Consider the following 27,358-nt stretch of genomic DNA (forward strand, 5'->3'; position numbering starts at 1 on the left):
TTCAACAAACAGGACGCTCAAGTTTATTTTAATTCACACTTTGACCAGCACGACTCTACTCCACTATGTGACAGAAACGCTGAACTTTCAACGATTAAAAAAAAAGGGGCTGGAAGCAGGCAAAACAGCTTGGCGGCAAAGGCGTGCGCTAAATTCGTGCCATCACCTTGCCACGGGGCCCATCATCACATGCAGTGAAAGCATAAACAGCTCAGCTCGTCTAAAAAAAGCTAGCTTTTGTTTGCAGTGACTAAAAAAAGCAGCCTAATTTACAAAAAAAAAAAAAAAAAAAAGAACACAGAGACACAACTGGACTTGGCAAACAAATCTCAAAGTCACTCTCCAAGCAACACAGCTAACTCCACATTATTTTATTTCGGCGATGCTAAAATACAAGCCAATTCCCAATTACCGGAGAAAAAAAAAACCTTCCGTCGCATTTCAAGCGCCAACGATGCTAGCTGACACGAAACCCTCCTTCGCTGCTGGGAAGTGCATTATCCGACTCCTGATCGACAACACTGTCCTGACTATCAAGTACACTGCAACGGCAACTTGCTGATGATGCCTTGCTTTACCAGCACTGGCAGCCTTAACTAATCAGGCCTGAGCCAACGGCACTGTTCCCACAGGTTTGAGCTCCCCAGCAAACGCCTTCCTTACATGGCCTGAAATTCCACGTCTTCTATCGCAGGCCCCGCTTGTTAGGCCTAGGTACCTATGCGATACCAGTGAGGCGTGCAGAGAAAGCAACGGCACAGCCTGCCACCAGTGCAGACACGCGCGTCGAACAAAACGGAAAAGCGAAACAGAGGCCCTGCACTGTGCAACTAGGATCAGCGGGTGGGACTGGGTGGCAGCTTTGGGCTTGCGCCGGCCGTGCGAGGGTGGGAGGCCTGGTTGGAGGGGTGCCTCAGGACGACGCCACCCCCAGCAGGAAGCCACCCGCAAAGCCTGTAGCCAGGAAGACGTTGTCCTTGACAAACTTCTGGGCCTGCATTTGTGCGGGGGACAACACAAGTGGGTCAGTGCGGCAAAGGCGATCGAGCAATTCTGGCTCGGCAAGCAGGATGTTCACCAACACAAAGCGAAACAGAGCGCCGTCCTTTCTGCCTTGAAGCTCGTTTGTGTTGCCCGTCAAAGATTCGCACAAGGTAGAGTATACGTTCTAAAAACATGTCACAACTGTACTGACTCTATTTTAACCCAAAAGAACGTGTTGCTGGGGTGTTGGTTTGCAAGTCTAAGAACATACTGAGGACCGACTGACTGACTGACTGATTGATTGATTGATTGATTGATTGTGGGGTTTAACGCGCCGATGCTAAACAGGCGATGAGGCGTGCCATAGTGGGGGGGGGGGCTCCGAATTAATCTTGACTACCTGGGGATCTTTAATGTGCGCCGAAATCTTAAACACACAGGTGTTTTTGCTTTTCGCCTCCAGCGGCCACCACAGCTGGGAATCGAACCCGCGTCTTTGGGCTCAGCAGCACAACAGTATAGCCACTGAGCCACCGCAACGGGCACAGGCAACTTGAAGTTGAACTACCAAACTAATTCCTCTGTTCTCTCTGGCGGTTTTTCAGTGAACCAATAGGCTGGACTCTCACAGCAAGGTGCTTTCCAGATTATGCTTTGCAGACAGGCATCAATTAACTTAGACATTGTCACGTATGGACTTTACTCTTCCACTTTTGGGCTCTAGCTTTGCTATGCTTGAGTGCAAGGAGAGGACAGTTGCCTACGGCACATTCGCCAGAACTGCCCTGAATAACAACATTCTGCGCAGTTGTCCCAAGGTGTCAAACGAATGCCTAAAACGTGTCTGAAGGGGACAAGACACCTCACTGACACCTTCTTTACAGTGGCAAGCTGTTACTGCCACTCCTCGCAAATTCATGCCTGGTTCCCCCTGCAATGAGTGCTGTTTCTATGGTAACGAGGGGAGCCCACAGCTGCACCTCGACAGCAAGAGACGGCAGTGTTGCTACGGCAACAAAGAGCACGCAGCTGCAAGTACCTTTGCCAGCAAAAAGCACTGTATGCTTTGGACAGGGGTCGGGGTCAGCACGTTTCGGGTACGGCACCTAGGGTACATGTTGTGCGGACAATGCCATAGTTTTGGTGTTGAGGTGTTTGTGTTTCGCCGAGTGGAAAACATGTTGTAGTTTACCGAGATTGGTAAACCATTGGTAGTTGTCACCCTGCAAGGTTACCGGCCCACCATCTGACGCTCCGTTTTGAATTGGATTGAACTGAGTTTATTTCGCAACCATGTTGCAGGAAGACCAGGAAAAAAAAAAGCTGTTGAAACAGGTTGAAGGGCCCTGGCCACCTTACACACAGAGCAGCAAGCCAAGCATGACGAGAGGAATTACAAAGCAAGTGTAGTTAGTTACAAAACAAGTGCAAAAAAATAGTACACTAGTACAAAAACAAGTCTAGCACAATATGCAATTAGCAATATGCCCACGAGAAAAAAGGTGGCACCCTGCCAGTCATGTGCCCCAAGCAGACAATGGGCAATTGCACATTTTGGCCTTTTTATTTCCTACACTTGTTTTATCAAGAACCCATATGAGAAATTTAAATGAGAAATTTACAAATAAAAGGTTCCCTTTTCGCTCTGAAGGCAATCTTGCTCGTACGATGAAACCTCACAGTCCCATGAAAGGGCCATTTGAGTGCTAAAATATGGGCTACCTTAGATGCACTCAGCTTATACTAGGAGACAACTTTCTGAGGCAATGCAGTCAAGACTACGGAGCTAAATCACGGAGCGGTGCTGAAGCACCGCTAGAAGTAGTTCAACAAAAAATAATTGGCTGGCTGTAATTTAAGCGATTAAAAAATATTACAGCAGACTCGCGATGATTCAAACTCTGATAATTCGTACTTTCGGTTAATTCAAACAAAATTCAAATCACACCTGCTATCCTTTCAATGTGTTTAAAAGCCGCTTAATTCAAATTTCGTCATTCGGTTAATTCGTACTTTTTGTGTATCCATAACAGAAAATATATATACTGCTTTCCCACAACTATTTGAAAATTTGCGTGCTCATATAATCATAACCGTCGAAAAATGAAAAATAAGCGCCTCAAGCATTCAAGGAAAAAGCCGTTGCCAGTAAACAAACGTTCAAAACGATGGACAAGTAAGGTAGAACGTGATGTTCCTCAACTTTCTAGCCTTATTTACCATTTCCACGATGCGGATTAGAAACCGAAACAACAAACAGGCCCCCAAAAAATTCTAAACATGATTGGCTGCCTACACTTGTCAAAGCGGTCAAAACCACGCGGGCCACTGTCGCAAAAACAAAAAGAAAAATGCCCAATCACACTGCCACGTGTCACATGCAAGCAAAAAAAGTAAAAGAACGACACGGCGGTTACGAAAGTCACACCCACGGCATTCGGCTTGTGGACCTCAAACGTCTTCTCTCTGTTTTTGTGCAGTTAGAGTGTAAAAATGCTTAAAAATTAAAAAAAAAAAAAAACCACATGATTACAGTCAACGCCTAACTATAATGTGTGCTGCCACCTTGTCCGAAGTCATATATATGAGAACTTCTGATAATTCAAACAAAATCCTGGGGTCCCTTACTGTTTGAATTATCGCGAGTCGACTGTGGTTCTTAGCCTTGGATTGATAATCGCACTAAATTACTAGGCAGGATATAGGTATGAAACAGAGAGCATTATTTTTAGATTTCCGGGTTTTTTTGGTTGCGTCTTTTGCCACTAGCGCTGCCCGCATAGGTTCTCTTTCAAAGAAAACATGGCGTCCTCATCGACGGCACCTTTCTTTCTTTCCCTATGGTAGCTCGCCATTTCATTCTCCACATACGATTTTTAAGAAGCTTGAGAAGCAAAAGCTGCCAAAACAAACAATCCAAGTGTTCTGCGACGTGTAAGGCCAAGTTAGACTAATGCGACCGGGACTTTCCATCGTTTGCGGAATTCTTTCGGTTAGCCAGCTTGCCAGCATAAGCGAGCGTCTGCGTAGGCGTGTGTGCGTGCTGCTCTTCTGGTGTACCGCGCCAGTGCTATGTAAGCATGCTACACATGACGTCGGTGGTGCTGCCCAGTTCTCAGCTCCAGAAGAGTTTACAAATCACCGAATGCCCTCAAAACAGCAGCGCTGACAAAATTCATGTCTGTACGGTAGAGTTGGACGGTATTGTCCACGGTCAGTTCGAGTTCTCCAGTCAAAGCATTTGCTTGTGTTTACAAACAAACGAAGCATGGGGAAGAAGACGTCAATATGCCTGCATGTTTGGTGATCGCGGTTCAGAGCACTCAACCACGGAGCTCATGAGAAGAAATGGACTGTGTAACAAATGCATTTCTGTCACGCCGAAACTGAAACCAAAACCAGTCTGGAACTACTTTGGCACAGTCAGAGAGAACAGTTCACTCCACCTCCCCCTACCCACCGTAGCGTTTTCTCCATTGCCGCAGAAAGTTGTCCCCGAGTATAGCTGACATTACAACTCAAGTGAAATTTGGCAGGCCAACAAAAAAAAACAGCCTCATGTACGAAAAATGCCAGTTTCAAAAAATTGACTTTTCTGCAATAGTTGCGTCTCATACCCGCGCCGCACGTACACGAAAAATGACATTAAGTGTTTAGGCCTTAAAATATAAAGAATGACATTACTTGGACGGGCCATGCTGCATGCGAGAACGCAAAGGCATTAAATGTGCTAGGCATGATGGTGATAATGACCAAAAAGAGAAATGCACTCCCATTTTAGAAGTTTTTAACGTAGAGAAAAATGTCTCACAAGGGCTTAAAATGTTTTTGTGACAGAAAATGCTCTGAAAAATAGTGTTTTCTAAAAAATGGTGTGAGCCGTTTCTAAAAGTGGCTCCAGCAGCTGCCTTTGCCTGCCAATGGTAGCCAAATCCGAAAAATTTAAAACGACGGGTAACACAATGTTTTGCCTTTTGCCGCTGTTTTAGTGAGCTTCGTCTTCTTTAGAACTTGGCCACTAAGAGGGCACAAAAAAATCGTCTTATTTTGAAGTTCAGCTGCGTTTCCACGTCAACACTCTGGGGCTGGGAGTTTCGTTGGTTTCATTTGGTGCTCATTGCGTTCGAAAGTAGACAGATGTAAGGCGTTCGTGAAGGCGAATGAGTTGTGCGGAACTCCTTAAGACATTATAGTGAGTGGAATTAGATTTCTGCGTGCAGCAGCGAATTAATGGCATCAAAACTTAAGACATTAAGCACTTCATGTCATTTTTCGTGCACGTGAGGCACGGGTATCAAAGTGCTGCGCGTCCTCTCATCAACGCCAGCAGTTCACTGTATAGCCTCTAGCAGCCAGAATGGTGCAGTGGCATCAACAGTGTTCGGGGCAAGGTCAATACGACATGCAGCCATGCAAGCAGCCGCGTCTGCTACGAAAACAGCTTAAAGCATCAGCCACACTGTACATTATGAACCCCACACGCTCACCACTGCAATCTAGGCAGGCTGAAATCCATGTGGGGCCACAACGGGTACCACATGCTTTGGCAAGGAAAGATGAACTTGACTTATGTTGCAGTCGGTGTAGATTTCTGGCTGTCTTAGTGTTAAAAGGGCCATGCAGACAAAATGCAAGTTTGCTTGATTCAAAAGATTGCCTCGTTAGAATAACACTGACACCACTTTTAACACTAACTTCGCTCAAATGGGCTACATAATTAGGAAAAAAGTAAATGGCTATGCGACCAACGAGCTCATTTCCTGAACGAGAAGCTATGACGTATTATGGGCAGCTGTGCAATCGGCTGAGGCTGGCAAAAGCAAACTCAAGTTAGACAAGGCTTATACGCTTACAGAACGAGCTATTTTTGCTTACATTTAGGGCACATTCTTTTTATAGCAGTAATAATGGTGGGGTAAACAATAGAAGTTACGAAAGTACACGTAAGCATAGAAGCACCAGCGAGCACTCCTGTTGGCACTGCGCGCACTATGCTGTTTTAGCTGCACAGCACTGCGGCGCTTTGGGGTTGTCTCGGACAACACTGGCCGATTGGCGTAAGCGACATTGTCTCACGTGACCCTGTTTGTCGAGCATACCACATTTCAGGAAACCATTACTTTCAACCATAACAAAAACAAACCGGGTGCAAATGCGGTCAGAAACAAAGTGATGGCTGACAGCGATTCTGCGCAGTACGGTGGCGCCATCTAGGAGGACTGACAGAAAACAAGCCGTTCCCCAGTCTGCTGTAGACTAAAGAGCGCATTAACGTTTGCTGGAAGACCTGTCCTGGTTACCTCATTGCAGTCATTACGAAACACGCAATTTGGCGGGATGATCAAAATTTTAACTTGAAGTGATTAATTTCTCCGTGAATAAAGCATCGTTTGCTGCCAGGCAAGTACTGGGGGCAAAACAAAACACAAAATCTTTCCAATAAAACAAACTTGTGTTTCACCTGCATGGCCCCTTTAATTAAGCCAGCAGCAGTGAACTAAATGTGCTCTTCTCTGGGATACGTGGCTGATGGAAAATGAATGGAAGGCTGCCAATGCTTGTGGCAACCCGCGAACCAGTGCAATGCAAGCAGGTCTGTGCACAGAGTCCCACATTAGAGTAAACACTCAATTTGGCCAAGCACGTCTTTGCAAGCACGTCTTTGAGCTTGAGGTACCACTGAAATATACCTAGTCTCTAAGCTGCTGTACCATTCGACAATACCTTAACCCTTTCAGGGTCGCGGACGTACATGTACGTCCTCTGCAAACACCTTCAAAATGGTCAATAACGTACATGTACATCACCGCTTGTATGTTTAAAAAGCACGCCTCTTTCGCCAACTTCTCTTGCTTGGCATGTGCTGCCACACTGCGGAAATACGTCAAATTATTTTCTTGCGCCGATGGCTCTTTTTTTAATTTTTTATGATTTACTTCATCGGCGCGCCGGCTATCGCTTGCGCATCCGGTAACAAGTGGGCGCGCTGGGTATTGCCCACCTAAGGCCCCTTACGCCCACCGCCGCCTCTCGCTTCTTGCGCCTGCCACAGACCAAGGGCGCCTGCGAAACTGACGAGGCTCCTTTCTCCTTTATTTTGCATTTTATGAGCGGTGTGCTGTCTATCGGTCCCGCATCCGTCCACGCGCGCAGCGGATGGTTTCGGTATTGTCCTCCTGGCGCTTCCCGCTTTTTACACCCGCGAAACTGATGTCTATCTGATTTCGATTCACTCAAAAGGTGCCGGCTTGTTACTCTCTCGTTTTTAGTTAGAATTTTTCTTGGGTTACTCATGAATAAACCATATGTATGTAACAACACATAATTTTTTGTCACTTTATGGTCACCCTAAGAAAATTACGATAATTTTTCCTCGAAATAGATTCATCCGAAGAATTTAAATCAGTAATAAAAAAAATCGACCCTGGGGGGTCGCATTTGACGAAAAAATTCGACCCTCAAAGGGTTAATGACCTATGCCTGGCTTGTAGACAAGCTTGGACTGGTAGCTTGCATAGCTGGCCTGGTATGCCTCTATTGGGCTCCAGAGGCCAAGCAACGGCTCGTGATCGGTCTTGGCTGTAAACGGCCCTCTCCTGAAAGTGTTCGTGAACTTGACTCATTGCAAGAAGTGAAGCCAAAGCATGAAGAAAAAAAGCTTAGGAGAGGCCCCAGTGGCCACCGGCGCATTGGGAGAAGTGTGGAAGAAGTCACGTGGTTTTTCGACACTAATTGGAGGCCACTGGCAACCACATCCAAGCAACGGCCATGCAGTGGCGCAGGGCCGGCCCACCAAGGCCCCCACGCCACTGTGTGGCCAAGCTGACGGCCAATGGTCGGCAGGCAGGGACGAAGCAGACGACCGGGGAGTGAGCGATGATGGAGGAGGTACCGCGTGCATGCAAAACAAAAGCAAGAAAGAACAGTTTCGTTTCCAGCTCTCCTAAGCTTCTCTTTCCTCCATGGGCCAAGGCATCATCACCCGCTTGGCTCTAATCTGAGCTCTGTGGGGAGCAGTGTGCGAGCTGCACAAGCTACGGGTCTTTCCTTTCCAACCTGTGCCAAAACAGCACCAACGCAGTACAGTCACGCGTCACAGCCGAGAACGAGAGTGGCTGGTGTCAGAGCTGCGTAAGGGACTGCGACAGGTACGTACCTGCTCGATGAGGCGGGGCAGCTTTCCGTCGGTGCGTCGTGCCAGCTCGTTCTGGGCCTGCTGCAGGTCCTTGTTGAGCCGTGACCAGTTCACCTTTATGTATCCCTGGTGCTGCGCTATCTGCAACACGTTCGGGGAAACATGCGGATCGAGTGAAGTGCACGCCTCCTTTCTGCAACCCCCAAGACTACAATGCGCCCACACGGGCATCAAATGAGGAAGGACACCTTTGCTTTGACTCGCACGTCAAGCACTGCGGCTGTTAGCCAGCTTTCTTGCCCGCATTTTTAATTAAGCACACATCCACACTACCAACTCAATTTAGGGCTCAATTTGATGCCAGTAGGGCTGCATGGGTACCAAGGTACCATTTTGACTTCAACATGCCACATCTCATCAAAGTGCATCAGCATCGTGGTGTTTAGAAAATGTTTAAAAGGAGTAAAATGAGAAAGGCTCACTAACGCCCGTGCCACACGTACACGAAAAATGACATTAAGTGCTTAATGCCTTAACTTTTAATGGCATTATTTCACCGCTACACGCAAAAATCTAATGCCATTCGCTCCAATGTCATTTTTGGTTTAATAAGGAGTTCCGCGCACTCATTCACCTTCATGAGCGCCGTAAATCTGGATACTCTCAAATGCGATGGGCTCCAAATGAAACCAACGAAACTCTCAGCACCAAAGTATTGACAAGGAAACGTAGCTGAACTTCGAAAAAGACACCTTTTTGTGCCCTCTTGGTGGCAAAGTTCTAAAGAAGACAAAGTTCACTAAAACAGCGGCAAAAGGCAGAACTTCATGTTACTTGTTGTTTTGAATATTTCGGATTTGGCTACTGCTGGCAGGCGACAGCAGCTGCTGAAGCCACTTACAGAAATGGCTCACACCTTCTGTTTAGAAAACACTCATTTTCTTTCACAAAAACATTTTTAACCCTTCTAAAAAGTTTTTCTCCACTTTAAAGACTTCTAAAATATCAGTGCATTTCTCTCTTTGGTCATTATCACCATCACACCTAACGCATTTAATGCCTTTGCATTTTGGCGTGCAAATAATGTCATTTGGTTTCTTAACGCCTTAATTAAAGGAGCCATGAAGAGAAAATACAATTTCGTTTAATTTGAAAGAACTAGGTAGCACTCAGCTCCATTACAGCCACAAAAGATGTTTTTTTAATGAAAAAAAGCAAGAAGTATTTAAAAACTTTCAAATTTTGCGCCACAGTGACGTGTTATGAGCAAGAATGACGTCATACGGGCCAACAATAAAACATAATTATCAGTGCGCTAACTGCACGTTAGCATTCAAGTGATGCGGTCAAATAGAACTAGAGGCCCCATTACAGACGTCCAGTCATGTCTCGTCGCGACAGGTCCGTTAGGTGGCTGCCAATCGCACAAACAAGGTTCCGTGACGTCATAGAAAAGTTGCGGGAAATTGGCTAGGGGGTCGCGACTGCTTCACACGTTTTCTTTAATATCTCTGTTATTTGTTCGAGGATTGTGATGATCTTGGTATCATTGTTATCGGGACTAAGCAGTCTTTCTAATAAACCCAACTTGCATTTTGTCTTCATGGCTCCTTTAATAAGCACTTAATGTCATTTTTCGTTCACGTGTGGCGTGGGTACAAGTTTCTCTCCACGATTTTCCCACTGGTCGAGCAGCCAAGAAATTCATATCAAGTGGTGTGCCGAGCCACGCCAGGTAGCTCTCCTCACCTGGAAGATGAGCAGGCTGCCCCCGATGGCCATGGCTGCCACCTTGCCAGCCTTGGTGAACACAAAGCCCGCACACCTGCACACAGGCACACACACATGCACACTTCAGCAGCTGCATGGAATAGGTCCAACACCTGCAGGCCTACTGCCCAACACACGGTACATCCAGCTACAAACACTTTCTCTCTCAAAACACGCCACAGTGGCTCAGTGGCCAAGGAAGGTTTGATTGACTGATTGATTAACTCATTGATTAACTGATTGATTGATTGATTGAAGGGTTTAACGCACCAATGCACTGCAGGCGATAAAACCCACCATAGAGGAGGGCTACGGATTAATTTTGACCACCGAAATCTTGTATACACGGGAGTTTTTTGCTTTTGCCCTCCATCAGAAAAGCGGCTGCCTCGGCCAGGAATCGAACCTGCAACCTCGTGCCCAGCAGTACAATGCTTTAGCCACCGAGTGCGTACACGGCAGGTATGTTTACCGTAACTACTCCCGCATGCGTAGTCAACTCCCACAATCACGGCATGGGGTAACGTAAGCACGGTAACAGTACGCCAAAACTCCCCAATTAGTTCCGTTCCATGCTCTGATAAGGCAAAAGTGACTGGTGAGGTTCAAGGGAGTCTCCTTCTGTCGTATTTTCTGAACTCCTATCAATTTCCCAGGTTAGTTTCCATAAAGCAGTACAGAGGCAGAATGCAACGAATGCATCATAAAGCTTGATGGTGACATCACCAGCACACACACACACTTGTGTAAGAGGTGCGGCACAGCAAGCGAACGGAAAATAAAGTCCCAAGATGCAAACACAAAGATAAAGGTGTGAACAAGACAAACAAGAAGCCAAGGAAGAGGAAAAATACCTGCAAGAGCGTTCTGTTACAGCACTAAGAAAATAAAAAGTGACGCACGAAAAAAAAGGCAGAAACGTGGAGCTGCTGATTTGTCTTCACCTTGGCAGTGAAAGACAGGACAAAAAAAGAGAAGAAAACACAGGACAATTCTTCTGCCTATGTCCTGTCTGTTTTGTGCTGCCAAGATGAACATTTACACACTCACCCGTTCTTCAACAGTACCCGCTCTTCAACCCACCCCACCACACGAAACACAATTAACATACTTCACTGATAAGGTTGAAGCCGCACTAGTTTGACCCTAATCTCAGTGCTTCGAAGGCTCCTGTAAGTCTTATCACAATCATTTACTTCCAGGTGTGCTTACCTGTACCTGTCTTGTGTATATGGGCTGGTCCCTGCTTATCCTCTTTTATATGGAAAAAGGGAATAATTTATCACCTAGCATTATACCTAGCACACTCCTCTAATCAGTGATACGGCACCTGGAGTTAGTCTCACACGATACACTCTTCCAACCATGACAAAAAAACTACCACTTTCCCTCTTGCCTTATCTGGACTAATGGGTGAGCAGTTCACGTCCAATGAAGCCCCCACACTCACCACCCCGAGACGCCCCCAATGGTGAGCTGCTTGGCAGGGGAGGCCTTGGTGGCGTCCTTGAAGAAGTTCACCGCCCACGAATCCCCCTTGGAGCCTGCAATGTGGGTCGGGCCGATGAGGCAACACACCCTCTCTGGTCGCCCCCTGCTGCGAACACTACGCTAGGAGCATTGAGCATTTGCAAAGAGCTGAAAAGGCACCTGCAAGCTTCACTGCCCTTTACATGGGAATGCCTGATGAACCTCTCCCCAGCAGAATTGCTCACATGATTAGAATAAAAAACAGCAGTGGCCCCAAACAAGCGAAACCCAGTGTTCCCTAACTCCCATTTTTCCCATGGTATGTCAGTGTCCACTGTAACTATGCGTGCAGAAGATAAAAAAAAAACTAACCACTTTCAAGCTGAGCTCGACAAACACTCAAGCTGTTTTTAATCCTGTGCAAGTTTACCAACAATACAGATCCATGTGTCTAAAGTGTGGAGAAAGCAGTTTACAGTTTACGGGAGTCCGAACCCCTCTTTGGATAAGCGAGTGACTGGATGACGTGAACAAGCGATGCATAAAAATGAACACTGCCACCGTTTGCAAACTGTGTGATTTACAGGAATTTCTTCCAGAAACTGCCTGGCTGCATTGGTGTGCGTCTAAGGGAAACCTCCCTAATAGAGAAAAGGCTTCCTGTAAACCGGTAATGGCGGTCATAAAGCGAGTAAGATAAATATTTTGTGATTTTCACAAATCATTGCTTTAAGTACTTATGATGACACCTGTACACCTCACGACAGCAGCAGCGAGTTTGAAAGCCCTCATAAGACCCGCCCATCTTCAGAGTTCTCCAATGTACACCAGCTGCGAAACTCGGCTTCAAAATCTGCGCCATGCGAACACCCCTGCTTTATCGAAGCCAAGTGGGAAACGTATTTGCATGTCACCGAGGGGACAAAAACTGGACTTTGCCAAATGTTTACCCAATTACACAACTTAACAAAATAAAGCTTCCTTGTCAAATTAGAGAACCATAAATGAGGTTATGTTTACTTATGCTTCCGCGGTTTTTTACCTGTATGACTTTTAGGGCATTAGCAGCAAGCCCTTGAGTGCTACTGCAACTTCCTGTCGACAGACAGCAGGTTCGCCAACTTGCCCAATGCTTCCTGTTTGCCCCCCGGTGCAGGAGGCCAACTGCAGACCGTTTCTTTAAAGCCAAGCTTTGTACGCCTCCCTTATAGTTAGGGTTGTTCGTTTTCGGGTTTTATATATATTTTTTTAAACCGCAGGGGTAAAATCGGGGGCTATTTTTCGAACTAATAATCGGGGAGAAATCGAATTTTTTTGTGAAACCCTTCCGAAATTCGGGTATTTTGTGGTTAAACCTACAGATGTACCAAGTAATACACTCAGTTTATTTTACAGGGTATCACGATTTAGTTGGCATGGGGTTTAACGTGCCGACGCTTCACAGCCGATGAGGCACGGCGTAGTGGAGGGCTCCGGATTAATTTTGACCACCTGGGAACTTTAACGTGCGCCGAAACCTCGCACACACAGGCGTTTTCGCTTTTCACCTCCATCACAAAAGCGGCTGCTGCGGCCAGGAATCTGAATCAAATGTGTAAGACTGGTGTTTATTTCAGTCTGGTAATTGGAGGGACATCAGGGTGTTCTAGAAAATGCTCTCCAAAATTTTGCATTTGTTGGGAAATGAATCAGATATGAGAGTAAAGTACATTTATAACACCTAAGGAATGAAACATTTTATTCACGAGAAGACAGTCTCTGATTCTTTGCTCATCTTTGTTTACATATATTATGACTTCCTTGCGCAACATGTCAGTCTTCATTCGAGACCTGTCTGATCGCTGAACATATCTCAACTTTGAGAAAGTTCTCTAGACAACACAGCGTCCATTCGCTAGGCACAACCATATCAGGGCAGCATCCGCCAGCCTGAGGTAGCGAATGGTAGAGTCATGCAAATATTCAATGAGTTCGGAAGCTGTGTTTGCGGGGCTTGTTTACAGCAAGTACTGGTTGAGAACAGCAGGCCGTCAGCACACAACTGTGCAGATCACTACTTTGAAAATGTCCATTCCGAGAGATTGGGTTTAACTCGGTTCTCCTGAACCATGTTCGGGGTGTAAAAATAGAGTAAAATTGGGTTTTACCCGAAAATGAGCAACCCTACATATGGTGTTGTAACGTCAAAAATGCACTGCAGGAAAGCAAATTTTCTCTGACCATGATGGTGGTCGTGGTTGAAGTGAAAGAAAAAACGCTTCCCATGGTCGGACCGAACTAGGGTCCCTTGCGTTAAGAACCTGACGTCTATTTGATTGCGCCATTCCAATCCGCTCGAAGTTGCTGGGATTCGGGTAGGGGTGCATGGATGTGCAAAATTAGGCAGAAAAATCTCGCGGCCGTCGATCTAACTATGGCGATGGTTTAAAGTTAAAAAAAGAAGGTTAATTGTCAAAGTCGAAACCACTACACAATCAAAAGTTCAAACCATCTGCGAGTCAAAGTCGAAACTCAGATGACAACCACGGAATCCCTCATGAAAAGCTTCGCGTTTAACCATCGTTGTCGTAAGACGGCGGGGTGCATTGTTTTTATACATGGGCCTTAGTGTCACTACATAAGGTACAGAGCACAGTCACTGAGGCACGCAAGCGAGCAATAGCGGCCATGTCAGTGTTGCCACATCGCCGCTCCTGCGGCCTCACTGTTAACTTTGACCAGGTCATTTGTAAACAACGCTGCTGAAGACGCAGCAAAACGGCATCTTTGGAAACACTTTTTAGCTGAAATGCTGTGAAGCGCGTTATCTTTGATTCGCGTTCGGAACGACATCAGTCGCACGCAGCCGCAGAGCAGGGAGGACAAGCTAAGATTACCGCAGTTAATTGACTAAAACTCATAAACAACAAAATGGCAGCGCCCATGGACTGTCGCAGTGTAAACAAATGTCACGCGATTCTAATTGATCAATGATCCTGGCGGCAGCACACAACATTAAGAGAAAAAGAGTGCCGATACTCTGACACTTTATCTAGTGACACTAATACGGCCTATGGAAAGTTTCGCAATTGGTGTATATTGAGTAACTCTGGCCCATCTTATATTCAACTGTGGCGGCCCTCAAAGCTCTTTGATCCCCAAGGCTTTACTTACTTGGCTTCATCCTCGCGTTTCTGAAAAGAGAGAGACATGCAATAAGTGAGGACAGTGCAAAACACAGCTGCTCAGTAAAGTCATCGAAGCCCAGCTGATGGGAGAAGTTTTGGACTGAGTGGGTTGATTCAAGCTACTTGGGGTGAGCATCAAAAATCCCGTTATGAAAGAGAAATGCCATGACAGGCCACATGAAAGAGAAATAAAATCATGGCAATAAAACAGCGCACAGAAACGGTTTTTCGTGTGCGCTGTGTGTTCTTTCTGCCTTTTCTTACATTGCCTGCATGCAATAAAGTTCACTCAGTTGTCAGTCAGCGCCTGTGTTTGTCTCTATCTTGTCTTCCATTCCCTTTCATTTCTGTGTGCTGTTTTTTTGCCGTGGTTGTGAACTAACTAGCCCGTCTTCACACTCTAGCACAGAAATACAATGATAATCAACTTCATTTGATGTGCCTTTGACACACGTTCGGTTGACTTTAGATACAGTTCCACCAAGTAGGTCAGATCCACCCTACCTTCATGGAACACCTAGGCCGTCACGTGAAAGCTCAACCGTAGAAATTGTTCTACATTAAAAAGTCTACACATTGTGAACAACTTGAAACCTGATGGCAATTGCGCTGTACGAACACTTTTCAATCCACCACTGCTACACCCAAGCACAGCTCCAGTATGTTAGCAGTACGTCTAGCAACAGCCAGACGTTTCTTGTAAGCACCAGTTCTAGCGCAGTTTTAGCGAAAAGTGAATTCCTTGTGGCTTCAAATTTTGCACGTTGACATCCGGTGTTCTCTCTCGCGGCTGCTAGCGTGATTCGTCTCCTTTCACATTAGCTTTAGAGGACCAAACTTGCAAGCCAATTCACATTTTCGTAGGTATTTTTCGGCAGAAGAAACAATTATTTCATTACTACGCAGCAGAAATGAACAGGATATGAACTTCGGTTAGGAATTGTGTCCACCCAATGAAACCTACCAAAATATACGTGCTACCTGGTTCACCGCATTCATGCAAGCTTTTTCCTTCGGTTTATTCCAAGGTCCGTGCTTTCGCTAGGACGTGAAATGGGTGAAATCAAAACGACACTTGCTTGATGGGCCCTACTGACGCCCTTGGTGCATAGATATTAGTACCCATCGCTGAAGCAGCAGCTTAGCCTGAATCTTTTCTACCAAGTGCGCCGGCCTGAAGCGAGTTCGATTTTAACACTTCAACCCCGATTTAAAGCGCTTTGAACGGAGACGAGCCCAGAGATTTAACCACACTGCCCCTTGGGCCGAATCCTCAGATGACGACGCGCGCCCCGTGCTTGAAAAGTTTGCCGAGGCACTTACGCGAGTGAACACACAACACTTGATCGTTACTTACGGCAAAGGCGTTTGATAGTCAGTCAGGATACGAGCTGTGCGAGCTCAACACGCGCAAAGCACAACAATCGCACGCTGCCCCCGCACAATGCCTTCGCAATACTTTCGCTATTTGTCACCTTTCTCACTCCGACTCATGCTGCGACTGGCTGCGATTTGTGGCGGCTAGTTGCTTGGAAACGAATGATGGTGATAGTCCTCAGTTTTAGTTTTGTTTTCGCGAACGTGGCTTTCTCTTTTCTTTTTTCACGCGCGCAAGATTAGCGCATTTTGACACACGCAGAAACGCACCTGGTTAATGAAAAGCTACGGGTCACTTGAGCCCTTGAACGTTTTCTCTAGACGTTGGAATAGCTGTATCAGCGTATCAGTATGGCGTTAGCACGAGTAACTCTGGTTAGCACCACTTCTTCGCAACGCTCTGTTCTTCGCACTGTTCGATGATTAATTAGGTAGCTGTGGGTTAGTATGTTGAAGTAGCCACAAATGTTTATTATAGAGCGAAAGCTCCTCTACGCGACATTTTTCAAGGTGACTCATCGCAGCCACCGGCGCGCAAGCCGCGCCTCTCTTATCACTTACATCGCTCGTGGCTTGCCTGGCCGATGCAATATCACGTGACTAGGCGAGGGTAAAACGACTGCTTCGCCTGCGCGTGATCGCTCAGCGTCGGTTGGGCCGTCTGTGTATGCGTCTCAGTAAACGGTTTAACGGCTGCTTTGCCAGCGCTTGGTCCCTAAGTCTCTATGGCGCGCCGTCGGCTGTCTATGTGTTCCCTTCAGCGCAAGTGAAAGGATGAATCCTACTTTCCAGTAGATATGGCAAGTTAATTTTTTTGCGAAATCTCGAGCAACCAACCTTTCAGGAAACAATTAATGTGGGTATAATATCTTTGTTTTCACTCGTGGTAACTATAGGTTTCGAAGTGTTCAATCTGACCTCTTTTAATTTGCATAGTTTTTGTATTAGTATGGAACATTATGGTTTTTGGTAAATAGGCCATGACCCTCCGACAGCCTGCTGCTGTCACTTCCGATACCTCTGAGTGGAGCCATAATGGCTTTAACACCAGCAAAGCGGCTGAAGAAAAAATGGTAACTGGGACCAGCTGGGCCCAACTGTTGTTAACCGCCGCTGGGGGTAATAACAGTCGCTGTTAACCCAAGACATTGTAAAGTTTGTGTGGGCTGGGCAGACTTTCAGAACATTGCATATGGTTGTGCCCCATAAAGAGCAAGATTAATTCCTCCAGATGAAGCGAGCGGCAGTGAATACCCGTCTTTACGAGACATATAACTCGGAGCAATGGGAGACGGCACTGCTCAGCACAAACCCCGACATCCAAGTTCAGGCTGTCCAGATAGCCTGGATCCAATATGGCGTCAGGATCCTCCACCCCTTGACACCATTCTGGACACAATAACGTTGTTCTAATGGCTGCCGTCACCATTACTGGCCAATTCCTTTGCGTGGAAATGTGGGAATTTTGGGTGGGCATGTACTGACATCGTAGAATTTCAGTGACGGCAGTTGGTGTCGTGAGTGGCTAATCTAGCTGACTGGATGTATTGTTAGGCCGTCGCAGTTAATTGTAATTCCAATAAGAGCTCTATAGCCACGCTTTGTGATTTGGGGATGAACTTTTTTCACCATAGGTGAAGCTTTTGGCCCTTTTGAAACTTCAGCACATATCGGGCCGGTCTTGGTAGAAGTTAAATTTGATTTTCCAGTATTTAGGCCAGCATATTAACTTCACACAATCTTAGCTCTGCAAATACAAATGCAAGGACTCGCCTTTATGGCACCCTAATAAAGCAAAAGCCCTACATGTCTCATGCGGAGGTGCCCTTGAACAAGTCGGGCTGAAGTTAGGTACCAGAAACGACGCGACAACAAGCAACCTAGCTGTGTGAAGGAAGCATGCCAGCCATGCATGGGGAGTCATTGATCAGTGGTGGGCCCCTGACGCCCACTCCAGGCTGATTCCCCTTACCTTCCCCTTGAAGAACTCCTGGAACGACAGCTTTGCTGGTGTCTTCTTGTTAGGGCACGCGCACGTCCCCGTTTTGACCGCCCTTTGGCAAACAGGCGTGGCAGAGTACGCAAGAAAAGGCCTTCACATCTCTTAGGCGATAGCAGGGTCCTCCAAAGAAATGAAGGGCTGGGAGTTTTTACTCCGATTAGTGACAAATTTCAGATATGATTGTGGACGACTGTTTCAGTGCCATATGTGGACAAATTTTTGACAAATTTCCAAACGATTCATAATGTAACGGGCTCAACCAGGTATAGCCTGAATCAATACACTGGCTGGCGGGACAGCTAGCTTACAGTTGAAGTTGAAGTCGGTGCCATGCTGCACCTACCATTCATACACTCATTCAAGGTTTTTTTGGTGCAGTAGTCAAAAAAGAGGCTTGGCAAGAAAATTTTTCCAGAAGACTAAAATTTGTCATTTAATCACGGACATGCAAGACTTGGAGAATGCTGCACAAAAGTTTCATGAATTTGGGAGTGCATAAGAAAATTTTGTAAGCACCTGCACTTTGGTAATTAAACCCTGATACAAAAAAGAAAATGTGTTAAGCAGAGCAAATCCTTTGGGGGACAGGAGGTGCCATGTACACAAAATAAAAGTTTGTTGAATTTGTTTGAAATATTTAGTGTTTCATGGTGCCTTCAGCGCTTGTCTGGCAGCATAAAACGATGCTTTATTCACTGAGAAATTAAACCTTTCAAGACAAAATTTCAATTCTCCCGCTAAACCGTGTTTTCACGACGTCGAAAATGACGTATGCAGAGAAGGGCATTAAAAATAAAGATAACCTACTGACCGGGCCTGCTACTCACAGACAGCCAGTTAGGTTAAAGCCCCTTCATCTGCTTTAGCTAAGCGCCGATCAAGGGACTTTAAGTTAGGTTATCTTGTTTATCGCCCAGTTTCATAATGCCAGTGTTTGCACTTTGCTTCCAGCCAGACTTATATACCTGCCGTATTTTTATTACGGTTCATCATTTCCTAAAACGCAAGCTATGACTCAACAAACATGGTTATGCAAGTAACCGTGCCGCTTACCGTATGTCAGTTGGTGAGAGTTGTGTGAGGCAAGTTTAACGTGCCTGACGGCTGTCAGCCGGAAAAGTGCCGTACTAACGTTTACATGTTCGTAATTTTAATTGTTCACCCCCCAATTCTTACTGCTATAAAAAGAATGTTCCTTAAATTTAAGTGCAAACTGCTCCTTTGGCAAGCCTAATTTGTGTTTGTTTTTGCCGGCCTAAGCTAATCAATCGCACAGCTGGGCATGTGATATGGGAAATGAGCTAGTGGGTTGCTTGTCCTAATTATATAGCTTATTTGAGTGAAGTTTATGTAAAAAAAAAATGGTTCTTTTGATTCTAAATGGTCAGTATTCTTCTAACGAGGAAATCTTTCAAATGAACCAAACTTGTGGTTTGTTTGCAGGCTAGCCTTGTTTGCATGGGCCCTTCAAGTGAAAGCAGCGTTGTACTGGTGATGCTTGGAATTGGACGAGTTGGTTCATGACGACTGCAAATTTCAGATTTAACGTAAAAACTACAGACGGTAGACAAGAAAACGTGGACACAACGCTGCTATCAACTGAGTTTTATGATGATAGAGTGCCCATATAAATGATGAAACATTGCACAATGTTGAGAAAGACGGCACACGCCCTCGAGATCAGTTGACAGGGTAATCCCTGAGCAGGTCCATGTCTTCTTTTATCAATGCCAGGAGGCTGCACTGATGTAGATTTCACTTTTCTTGTCAACAACCTCCCGTGTGAGGAGACGACCGCAATCGCAGCAATAAAATGGAAAGTGGCCAAATGATGTTGTTTGGAGCAATGTCTACAAGTTTTCTTTTACACTGTCTGTGGTTTTTACATTCGAGCTGACATTTCCTGTCGACGTATATGAAGTGCTCTAGGTACTGCCACTACTCTTGTTCCAGGCGTCAATTAGGGGAAACAAACTACCACCACATGCACAGATTGTGCGTGCACGCTTGGCACGTGGTGTCACATCGATGCACAATATGAGCTGATCTTTCCGTCTAATGAAGTGCAGACTGCACTGTGCAGTGCCACAAAGACTTGGGTTGAAGTGAATTCACGTCAGCACTATCCCCCTGGCCCTCCATCACCTCTGTCCTCCAAGAACACCATTGCCATCCTTCCAACTGCTACCCGAGTAACTGAGATACGGCCCATTTCTTACTGCACTTTCGCGCTTATAACCCGCTTATAACCCGCACCAAAAATGCGAAAAGTTCAGCGGCAAAGTAGGGGTGCGGATAATGCGCGGGTTTTTTCCTTGCAGCTTCACGGCAATGTGTGTTCTGCCATGAAACGGCACTGCATGTTGTGCCGTGAAGATGACCTCGGGTGCAACAATGAGGACTACGGCTCAAGTGATAGCTCTAACGAGAGCAGTGACACTGAGTGAATTGCGACTTTCTCCCTGGAGTCAGTGTATTATACTTGCTAAATATACGCTTTTTCTGTCTACATATATTCTCTGTGTTGCTTGAGTCGTAGCTTTGGTGCAGCCTTTCCTGTATGAAATGTGCGAGCAATACGCAAGTTTTTTTTCTTTTCCGGCGGGCTGAAAGTGGGGGTGCGGATTTATGCATGGGGAGGGCTACTATGCGCGAAAATACAGTACATTAGGCTGCGAGAGCCAGCGTGATCGGGGACATGCTCGTGAAAGACGGTGGTGGTCAAAAAGAAAGTTTCAGTGAAGGGTGAAATTGTACTCCTCGCAAAGGATAGTGATGAATGAATAGTTGGTACAGTAGAACAGCACGCCATGAGTGCGCATGCTTATGAAAGCACCCAGCTGCTGTCAATTTTTTAGACGCGACGCATCTCTTGCTCTCGGGCTTGTCCCTCCTGCGTCGTCGTCACGGTGTCCGTCCGCATCCCTCCTCCGTCCTTCTCTCCCACAGCTGTGTGCAACACTCTCACTCCGGCTCATTAGCATACCACAGCTGGCACGCTTGTTTGGCGCGCACTTCACTGCGTTAACAACTGCTCCGGTGCGCGCAAGTGCACGCATGCGCAACTCTTCTCTGTTGTCTCCTCTCCTTCAATTGCTGTGAATATAAAGCGGGTATCGCGGCGCGGCGGTTCAGTCAAGCGCTCGCTCTCGCACTGACGTGACCTTGCTTTGACTACTTCGTGCTTGACTTGATTCTTCCGATGAAGACGTGATGGAAGCTACGGTGCCTTCAGTGAGTGGTGTGACACAACAATTACGCCCATCGTCCCGCGTATAGGAACACCCGCATGTGATGGAAATGCATCATACGCGTTCACAACACGTTTCACGCGATTTGGAGAATCAACCCAACGGAAACGCCAATTGAACCCCCCCGATGCGTCGCATCACACCAGGGTTCCCTTGCGGGAAGATGGGCGTAATTTTTTTTATGTCCTGTTGCAACTTTGTTTCCCAGCCTGTGCATGCAGTCACAATAAGACGTGCTTTTGTTGTTTTGGATCTCACGCACAGACTTACCCTATTCGGCTCCTGACTCAACAGCAACAAGCCCATAAGTCACGCAAGTCAGTCAAATGCAGCTCACTCGCACATCGGCTTTTATTTCTCTTGCGTGCACGGAATGGGAATATGTAAAACTGCGCGGTGCGGGCCATGAAAGCAGACACTGTCTACGCACAGTGAAAGAAAAGGTATATAAACACAAGGTATATAAAACGCAAGGCAGGTATATAAAACACAAGGTATATAATTGACAAGGTCTTGCTTGTGGGCCTGGGAGGCCAAGTTAGCTGGAGTCAAAACTCGAATCGTTGCGGGTTTCGAACTTGGCTGCATGCTGCACAGAGACTGGAGGAGCACGCTCTTAGTGTCACCCAAGAGACGACTGAATTCAAATTGCATTTCACAGTTCAGTTTCATTAATTATGTGTTACTGGATATGCCCCTCTAACGACCATCGTCAAACCTTTGGCCTCTGGCTACGGGCAGTATTCTGTGGGGCATATCCATTTCAAAAGTATCTATTCCAAACCGTGTTGTGTAGTTTCTAGGGTATAAGTGCACGAAAATTCTGCAGAAGTTCAGAGAATTGTCTACTAATGCGTACCATTGTTATGCCGCTTGACCTGGGTGTGTTCTTTACAGCCAAATTTTTTGGTTTTTCTAAACCCTGTCCATCCAATTATCTCAATTTACGCTATCATAACAATTATAACTGGTGGAGCTTTCGCAAAATCTGCATCATTGTGGAAATGCGAAGCGTTACAGTTTGCCATTTTCCGTAATTGACCAATTATCTCCATTTACGCTAATATAACGATTACAGGTGGAACTTCCGCAAAATCTGCATTGTGGAAATGCAGGGCATTGTACGGTCTGTGGTTATACTTTTTTATATTTTTCTTTTGACCAATTATTTCTATTTATGTTATTATAACAATTACATTTAGAACTTTCACAAAATCTGCATTATTGTGGAAATGCAGGGCGTTACATGGTTGATGCTTTTTCGTAATTTTCTTATATTTTCCTTATTTTTGTTTTTCGAAATTTTGTCCCACAAATGATCTCCATCTACGCTATTATAACGATTACAGGTGGAACTTCTGTGATATCTGCATTTTTGTGGAAACGCAGGGCATTACCCGGTCCTAACTGCGGGGCTAGCTACTCTGCAAAGAATGCTCTGCATTCAAAAGAAAAAAAGGAAAGAAAGAAAGAAAAAGAAAAACTCAGTGCATTTGAAATGTGATAATAAAAGGTGGTATCTTTGCTGATGGCAAGCTTTAGAGATGTTGATATTGTCAGCACCACTCATTTCATGCTGTACAAATATGCCTGTATTTCCATAAACTGCATCTCCCCCCAATTTTCTGCTGTCTGATTTGACAGCTGTAGCTTTTAACCAAAAGACAAGTACTGAGGTGTGTTGAGAGCACTTTCTGTTGAGGGTAATTAAGTCACTGACCTGCAGAAACTAAAAGGAAGAGAAAAACGCTAGCAAGTGCAGTGTTCAACTTTTTTTGTTGCAGTATAACCACAACATAACACCACAAGTTTAGTTTTTTTTTTTTTATCAGCCGCATTTAGCAAGAAAAGGTGTTAATGCCTGGGTCAAATTACTCCCCAGCGTAAGTTCAACAGCGATTATGCAAACTTACGTTTGCGCACTGCACAAGATGCACCAACGGGAATTCAAAAAAGACTGGAACTTATCCACCAAAAAATGCTGCACTGGTGAATCGACTCCTATCAGGGCTTTCCACTTCATCGAGAGCTCATGTGAATAGCAGCTACTGATTGCCCTAAGGAAGTGGCCTTAATGAACCCCGTCGGCTCTGGCCTGGACTGTCAATGCAGTTAAACCCGGAAGTAACAAACCTCTATGCAACAAATTCCTGGATTTAACAAAGTTTTTCGATTTTCCATTGCCAGCCTCACAGAAACCCATGTGTTTGCGACCTCTATGCATTGAATGGATGGCTACGGATAACCTTGATATAACGAATTCACTATGCTGATAGGCCATTGTTTTTCTCACTTTTTTTTAAAAATCGGCTGGAGATGTGCACTAATTTAGCGAAATTTGCCTGCACCACAAACTACTATGCATTTCCAGTGTGAGTGTGGTGTCGATTAGGTGCTAGGCCCGCCTGTCAGTGTGTAGTTGCACGTCTCTGCTGCTTTCTGAGGTGTAAGTTAATTCGTCAGTGATGAGCTCTGCTGTCAGGAAATTAAAAGTTTTGTCTTTTCAAGACAAGCTCGCAATTTCAGGTGCCATCTCCGCCGGCAAAAAAGATGAACGTTGACATGTGGTACAGTATATCCCAGCTGCCACCCTCTCAAAAAGTTTTGAGTGCACCAAAGCATCAAGTTCGCGAAAACGCGCGTCCTTTCAGCATACGTTTGGTCCTTCAAACTGGTTACCGAAGAGTGTCAAAAGGCAAAATTGCTTCTTAATGAAGTTCCGTTTGCAAATACAGGGGTAAGTGACCTTGGAGTGCCGTATACTGAATAATTCCGTGAGCAGAAGGCAGAAAGCCCGCATTTTTTCACTGTGAAATAAATTCTTCAAGGTAGAGTTCACTATCCACGATGTCTAGCAGATCTGCTTCGTATACAGGAGCCTTAACTCTGAACCTGCATGCAACGAAAAATTGTGGTGAATTTCTAGCAACTTTGTTGCATCCCGGTTTACTGTAGCGGAGCATTAATTTTGTTGCAGTTAAGAGAGGTGGTGCCTACAAAGATGGAGGCTTGTGAGTAAAGGGTCAATTTCGGCCACAACCACTGTGCTTGCAATCCACTTGGGAGAAGCCGACTCCCGCAGCAGAGGTTAAAATGTCGTCTGGCTTGATGTTCCTGCACAGCCACCAATCATGATACCATTAATCAGAGCCGCCTATTGTGGGCTACATGAAGCGCCGCATTCCGATTACGAGTCTGTCCTTCAGGACTCAGTGTGGTTCCTCGACTCGGGCGAGTGGAGGATACCGCAGTGCTTTTTTGCATGCAAAAATTGCTTTTGAAGAGGCCACACAGACAAAATACAAGTTTGTTTTATTCGAAAGATTTCGTGTTTTATAGGGCCCGAAGTGCTTGTCTGGCAGCAAACGATGCTTTATTCACTGAGAAATGAAATATTTCAGGTCAAAATTTCGATTCTCCCACTAAATCGTGTGTTTTTGTGACGTCGACAATGACGTTTTTATAGCCGGGCCTTAAAACTAAATATATATTCTGCTGACCAGGGCTGCTAAGCATCTCACAGGCGCGCGTTTGATTAGCTTATCTATTGCACGCTTTCATAGACGGCACTGCAATACCTCTGAAGTGCCAGTGTTCGCGCTTTGCTTTTGGCCGGACTTCTACACCTGCCGTATTATCGGTTTCTAAAATGTAAGCTATGACTCGACAAATATGGTCACGTAAGGCGACCATGCCACTTATTGTGTAATTAGTTGGTCAGTGTTGTTTCAGACAAGTCCAGCGCGTCCGACGGCTGTGTTAGCGGTGTCAGCCAACAAAGTGCTGCATGCACTAACTGCTTTGGCGTTTATGTGTGCATTCGTAACTTTAATTGTTTACCCCAAAATTCTTACTGCTATAAAAAGAATGTGCCCTACATATAAGCGCAAATAGCTTGTTCGGAAAGCTTATAAGCCCTGCCTAATTTGTGTTTGAGTTGGGGCCGGACTACCAAGGGCCCCCATCGCGAACTCTCTGCCCACGATATAAGAACGGACACGCAATGGAAGTTTTTTTTTTTTTTTTTTTTGTTTAAATCTGAGTACCAAGAAGCGAAATGACCAGCCTTGATGATCAGATATTTGGGTACGCGCAGCCACCCACTCACCCGAAAGCGCCCTGGCCGATTGGCTTCGGCACCGCAAAGTCGCCAGCGGTGTAGGCATGCAGCTGCAAAAAGAGACGCAGAATCGAATTTAAAACGCACTGCATGGCTTCACAACACATGCAGGTCCGGGCGCGCCTCACTTGCCGCCACGAAACGGCAGGTTGAAGGCTGCGCCAGTTAGTTTCACCGTGCCAGTACGGTTTTCGACACTGGTCGAGGCTTCCGCAATCAGCGCGGACAAGCTCTGTCTCTTGAAGCCGCTTACCTTAGCGGCGGACATCTGTCGAGTCACGTACCGCGCACGTCGTCAATTTAGCCGCCTGTCGGAATGATGGCGAATGATTCCGAACAGACATCGCAGCGACGCGCGCATCGGGACGCTCGTGCAAGCCGGTCGTGCGCTGGCAACAGCAAGAAAAGAAAAAAAAAAAAAAGACGTTGATAGTGCGACAGTTAACCACTTCTGCAAGTTTGAAATAGCCGCCATGATACCCATCTGGTCACATGACCAACGTTTTTAATTGCTACAATTTCGCTTCTAATGAAAGTCAACTGTAAACAGGAACATTCCAGAAGATAGACAGTTTTTGTTTTAAAACATTTTCGAGAAAACGAATGTGCGCTATGCAGAATGTTTACTCCAGTTATCGCGATGAAACCGATGAAAGCGCGCGTTCGCTTCGGCGCAACGAGTTTCTCGCTACAGAAGTCACTAGAAAAACTCACTGGCAGTGTCCGCTATCAACGTTACTAGATAAGTTCACCTATCAGTACAGGAACTCGTCCTGCTTCCTGCTCATACTGCTTGCAATGGGGCGTGTTTCGACAAGAAGTTTTGAAACAAGGCTGCGTCTGCTGCAACCCGGGGCTTCCGAGCCGATTCCCCCCGAACTGGCTGCTGCACCCCACGGAAGTGACGTACGTCAACAAAAAATTGCGTAATTGCATTACATTGCAATTACTTTAATAGTATTGCATATATTTTTGGCAGTGACACACTAATATTATAGTATCAAGATTTATTTTTAGCCTGAGTTTATTGTTTTTTAATATGACGTCACCTAGTCACCGTGACGTCATGGACATGCTTTGTAGATGTTTGCATTATATTTTTCTCTGCGAAACTCGAGTTTATTGTTTTTGACACTCGCGTAGAAGAAGTTGTGTAAACAAAGCACTTTTTATAGATTTACCACGGGTTTTACGGATGACCTACGGACGAGCGGCATGGAGAAGAGGCCGAATTCCATCGAAGAGCGAATTTTGGCCCCGTATTGACATACGTACGGGTAGAGTTCACTCTAGTACGGGCTTCTCTGTTCCGAGTTTGTTCCGTTGGCCTATTTCAAATATTCCGGCTTCGCGCGGTGCCGAGGCAAGCAAGAATGTTACGAGCGTCGGCGTTGTGTGGAGTCGCTCACGAGTGGTGCGGTGCTGCGCTGTGTTTTCGTTTCATGTGAGGTGTTCAGCTCCAAGCCTGTGTCACCGCGCTTGTATCTTCTGCAGTAATTCACAGTCTTTAAAGTCCGATGACTATTCGTGGCAGCAACGCGAAGTGCTGGTCAGCGCTTGCGCAGAGCGCAATGTTTTCATATCAAATACGTACGTATCAGAACCAAATGTTGCCCCAAAATATGCAGTAAAGTACGAAGCACCGTGTTGCCTTCAAAAAGTGACCGATGTGTGTGGTGCGTCATAGTTTTCCAGAGAGAGAGAGAGAGAGAGAGAAAATTTTATTTGCCCTTTTGGCTAAGGCCTCCTCATTCCAGGGGGCCACTGGAATTCCTCGTTAGTTGGTCTTCCAGGGGTCTAGCCGGGAAGGCGGGGTGCCTATGGTCTTTTGGACAAAGCTTGCCAACGATAGCTGCTGCTCTAGCGTGGCCGGTTGAGTCAGCCACTCCCTGCGGATACTGCTTCTATCTACCTTGGGGCATAGCCATAGCATGTGCTCTTGATTTATCGGTACGTGGCATTCATCACACTCTGGCGGGGAAGTGTTCATACAGCCTTTGTAGATGCAAACTTTGTCGGGTGTGAGTAGCGTTTGCGTTTGCGTCAGCCTTATAGTGGTTTGCTGTTGCCTGGACAATTTCT

General features: G+C 45.9%; 1 protein-coding gene across 2 annotated transcripts; it reads right to left on the reverse strand.

The window, feature by feature from the left end:
• Window positions 1-25,638, reverse strand: LOC144150977 (FUN14 domain-containing protein 1-like). 2 transcript variants are annotated; one of them, XM_077682277.1, is made up of 7 exons: window positions 25,530-25,638; window positions 25,265-25,326; window positions 14,513-14,532; window positions 11,340-11,433; window positions 9,869-9,944; window positions 8,141-8,260; window positions 1-994 (listed from the first exon to the last, which is right to left on the reverse strand). In XM_077682277.1, exons 1-7 carry the CDS (start codon window positions 25,542-25,544, stop codon window positions 914-916), a joined length of 468 nt encoding a protein of 155 aa, XP_077538403.1. In that variant the 5' UTR covers window positions 25,545-25,638; the 3' UTR covers window positions 1-913. The 2 variants fall into 2 exon arrangements, with proteins under 2 accessions (XP_077538403.1, XP_077538404.1); XM_077682278.1 differs by lacking the exons at window positions 25,265-25,326; window positions 25,530-25,638 and adding an exon at window positions 15,884-16,029.
• Between the last annotated feature and the right edge of the window lie 1,720 nt (window positions 25,639-27,358).

This window comes from Haemaphysalis longicornis, unplaced genomic scaffold, assembly GCF_048455015.1.
Source record: "Haemaphysalis longicornis isolate Haplotype H1 unplaced genomic scaffold, Haemaphysalis longicornis Haplotype H1 scaffold_88, whole genome shotgun sequence".
Taxonomy (NCBI): domain Eukaryota; kingdom Metazoa; phylum Arthropoda; class Arachnida; order Ixodida; family Ixodidae; genus Haemaphysalis; species Haemaphysalis longicornis.

Bases quoted from the DNA above. Each gene is read 5' to 3' on its own strand.
- LOC144150977 (XM_077682277.1), bottom strand. The intron at 8,261-9,868 runs GTGAGGAGAGCT...AACGTGTTGCAG, and splicing joins GCAGCCTGCTCATCTTCCAG to ATAGCGCAGCACCAGGGATA. The intron at 995-8,140 runs GTACGTACCTGT...GCACAAATGCAG, and splicing joins TGCCCCGCCTCATCGAGCAG to GCCCAGAAGTTTGTCAAGGA.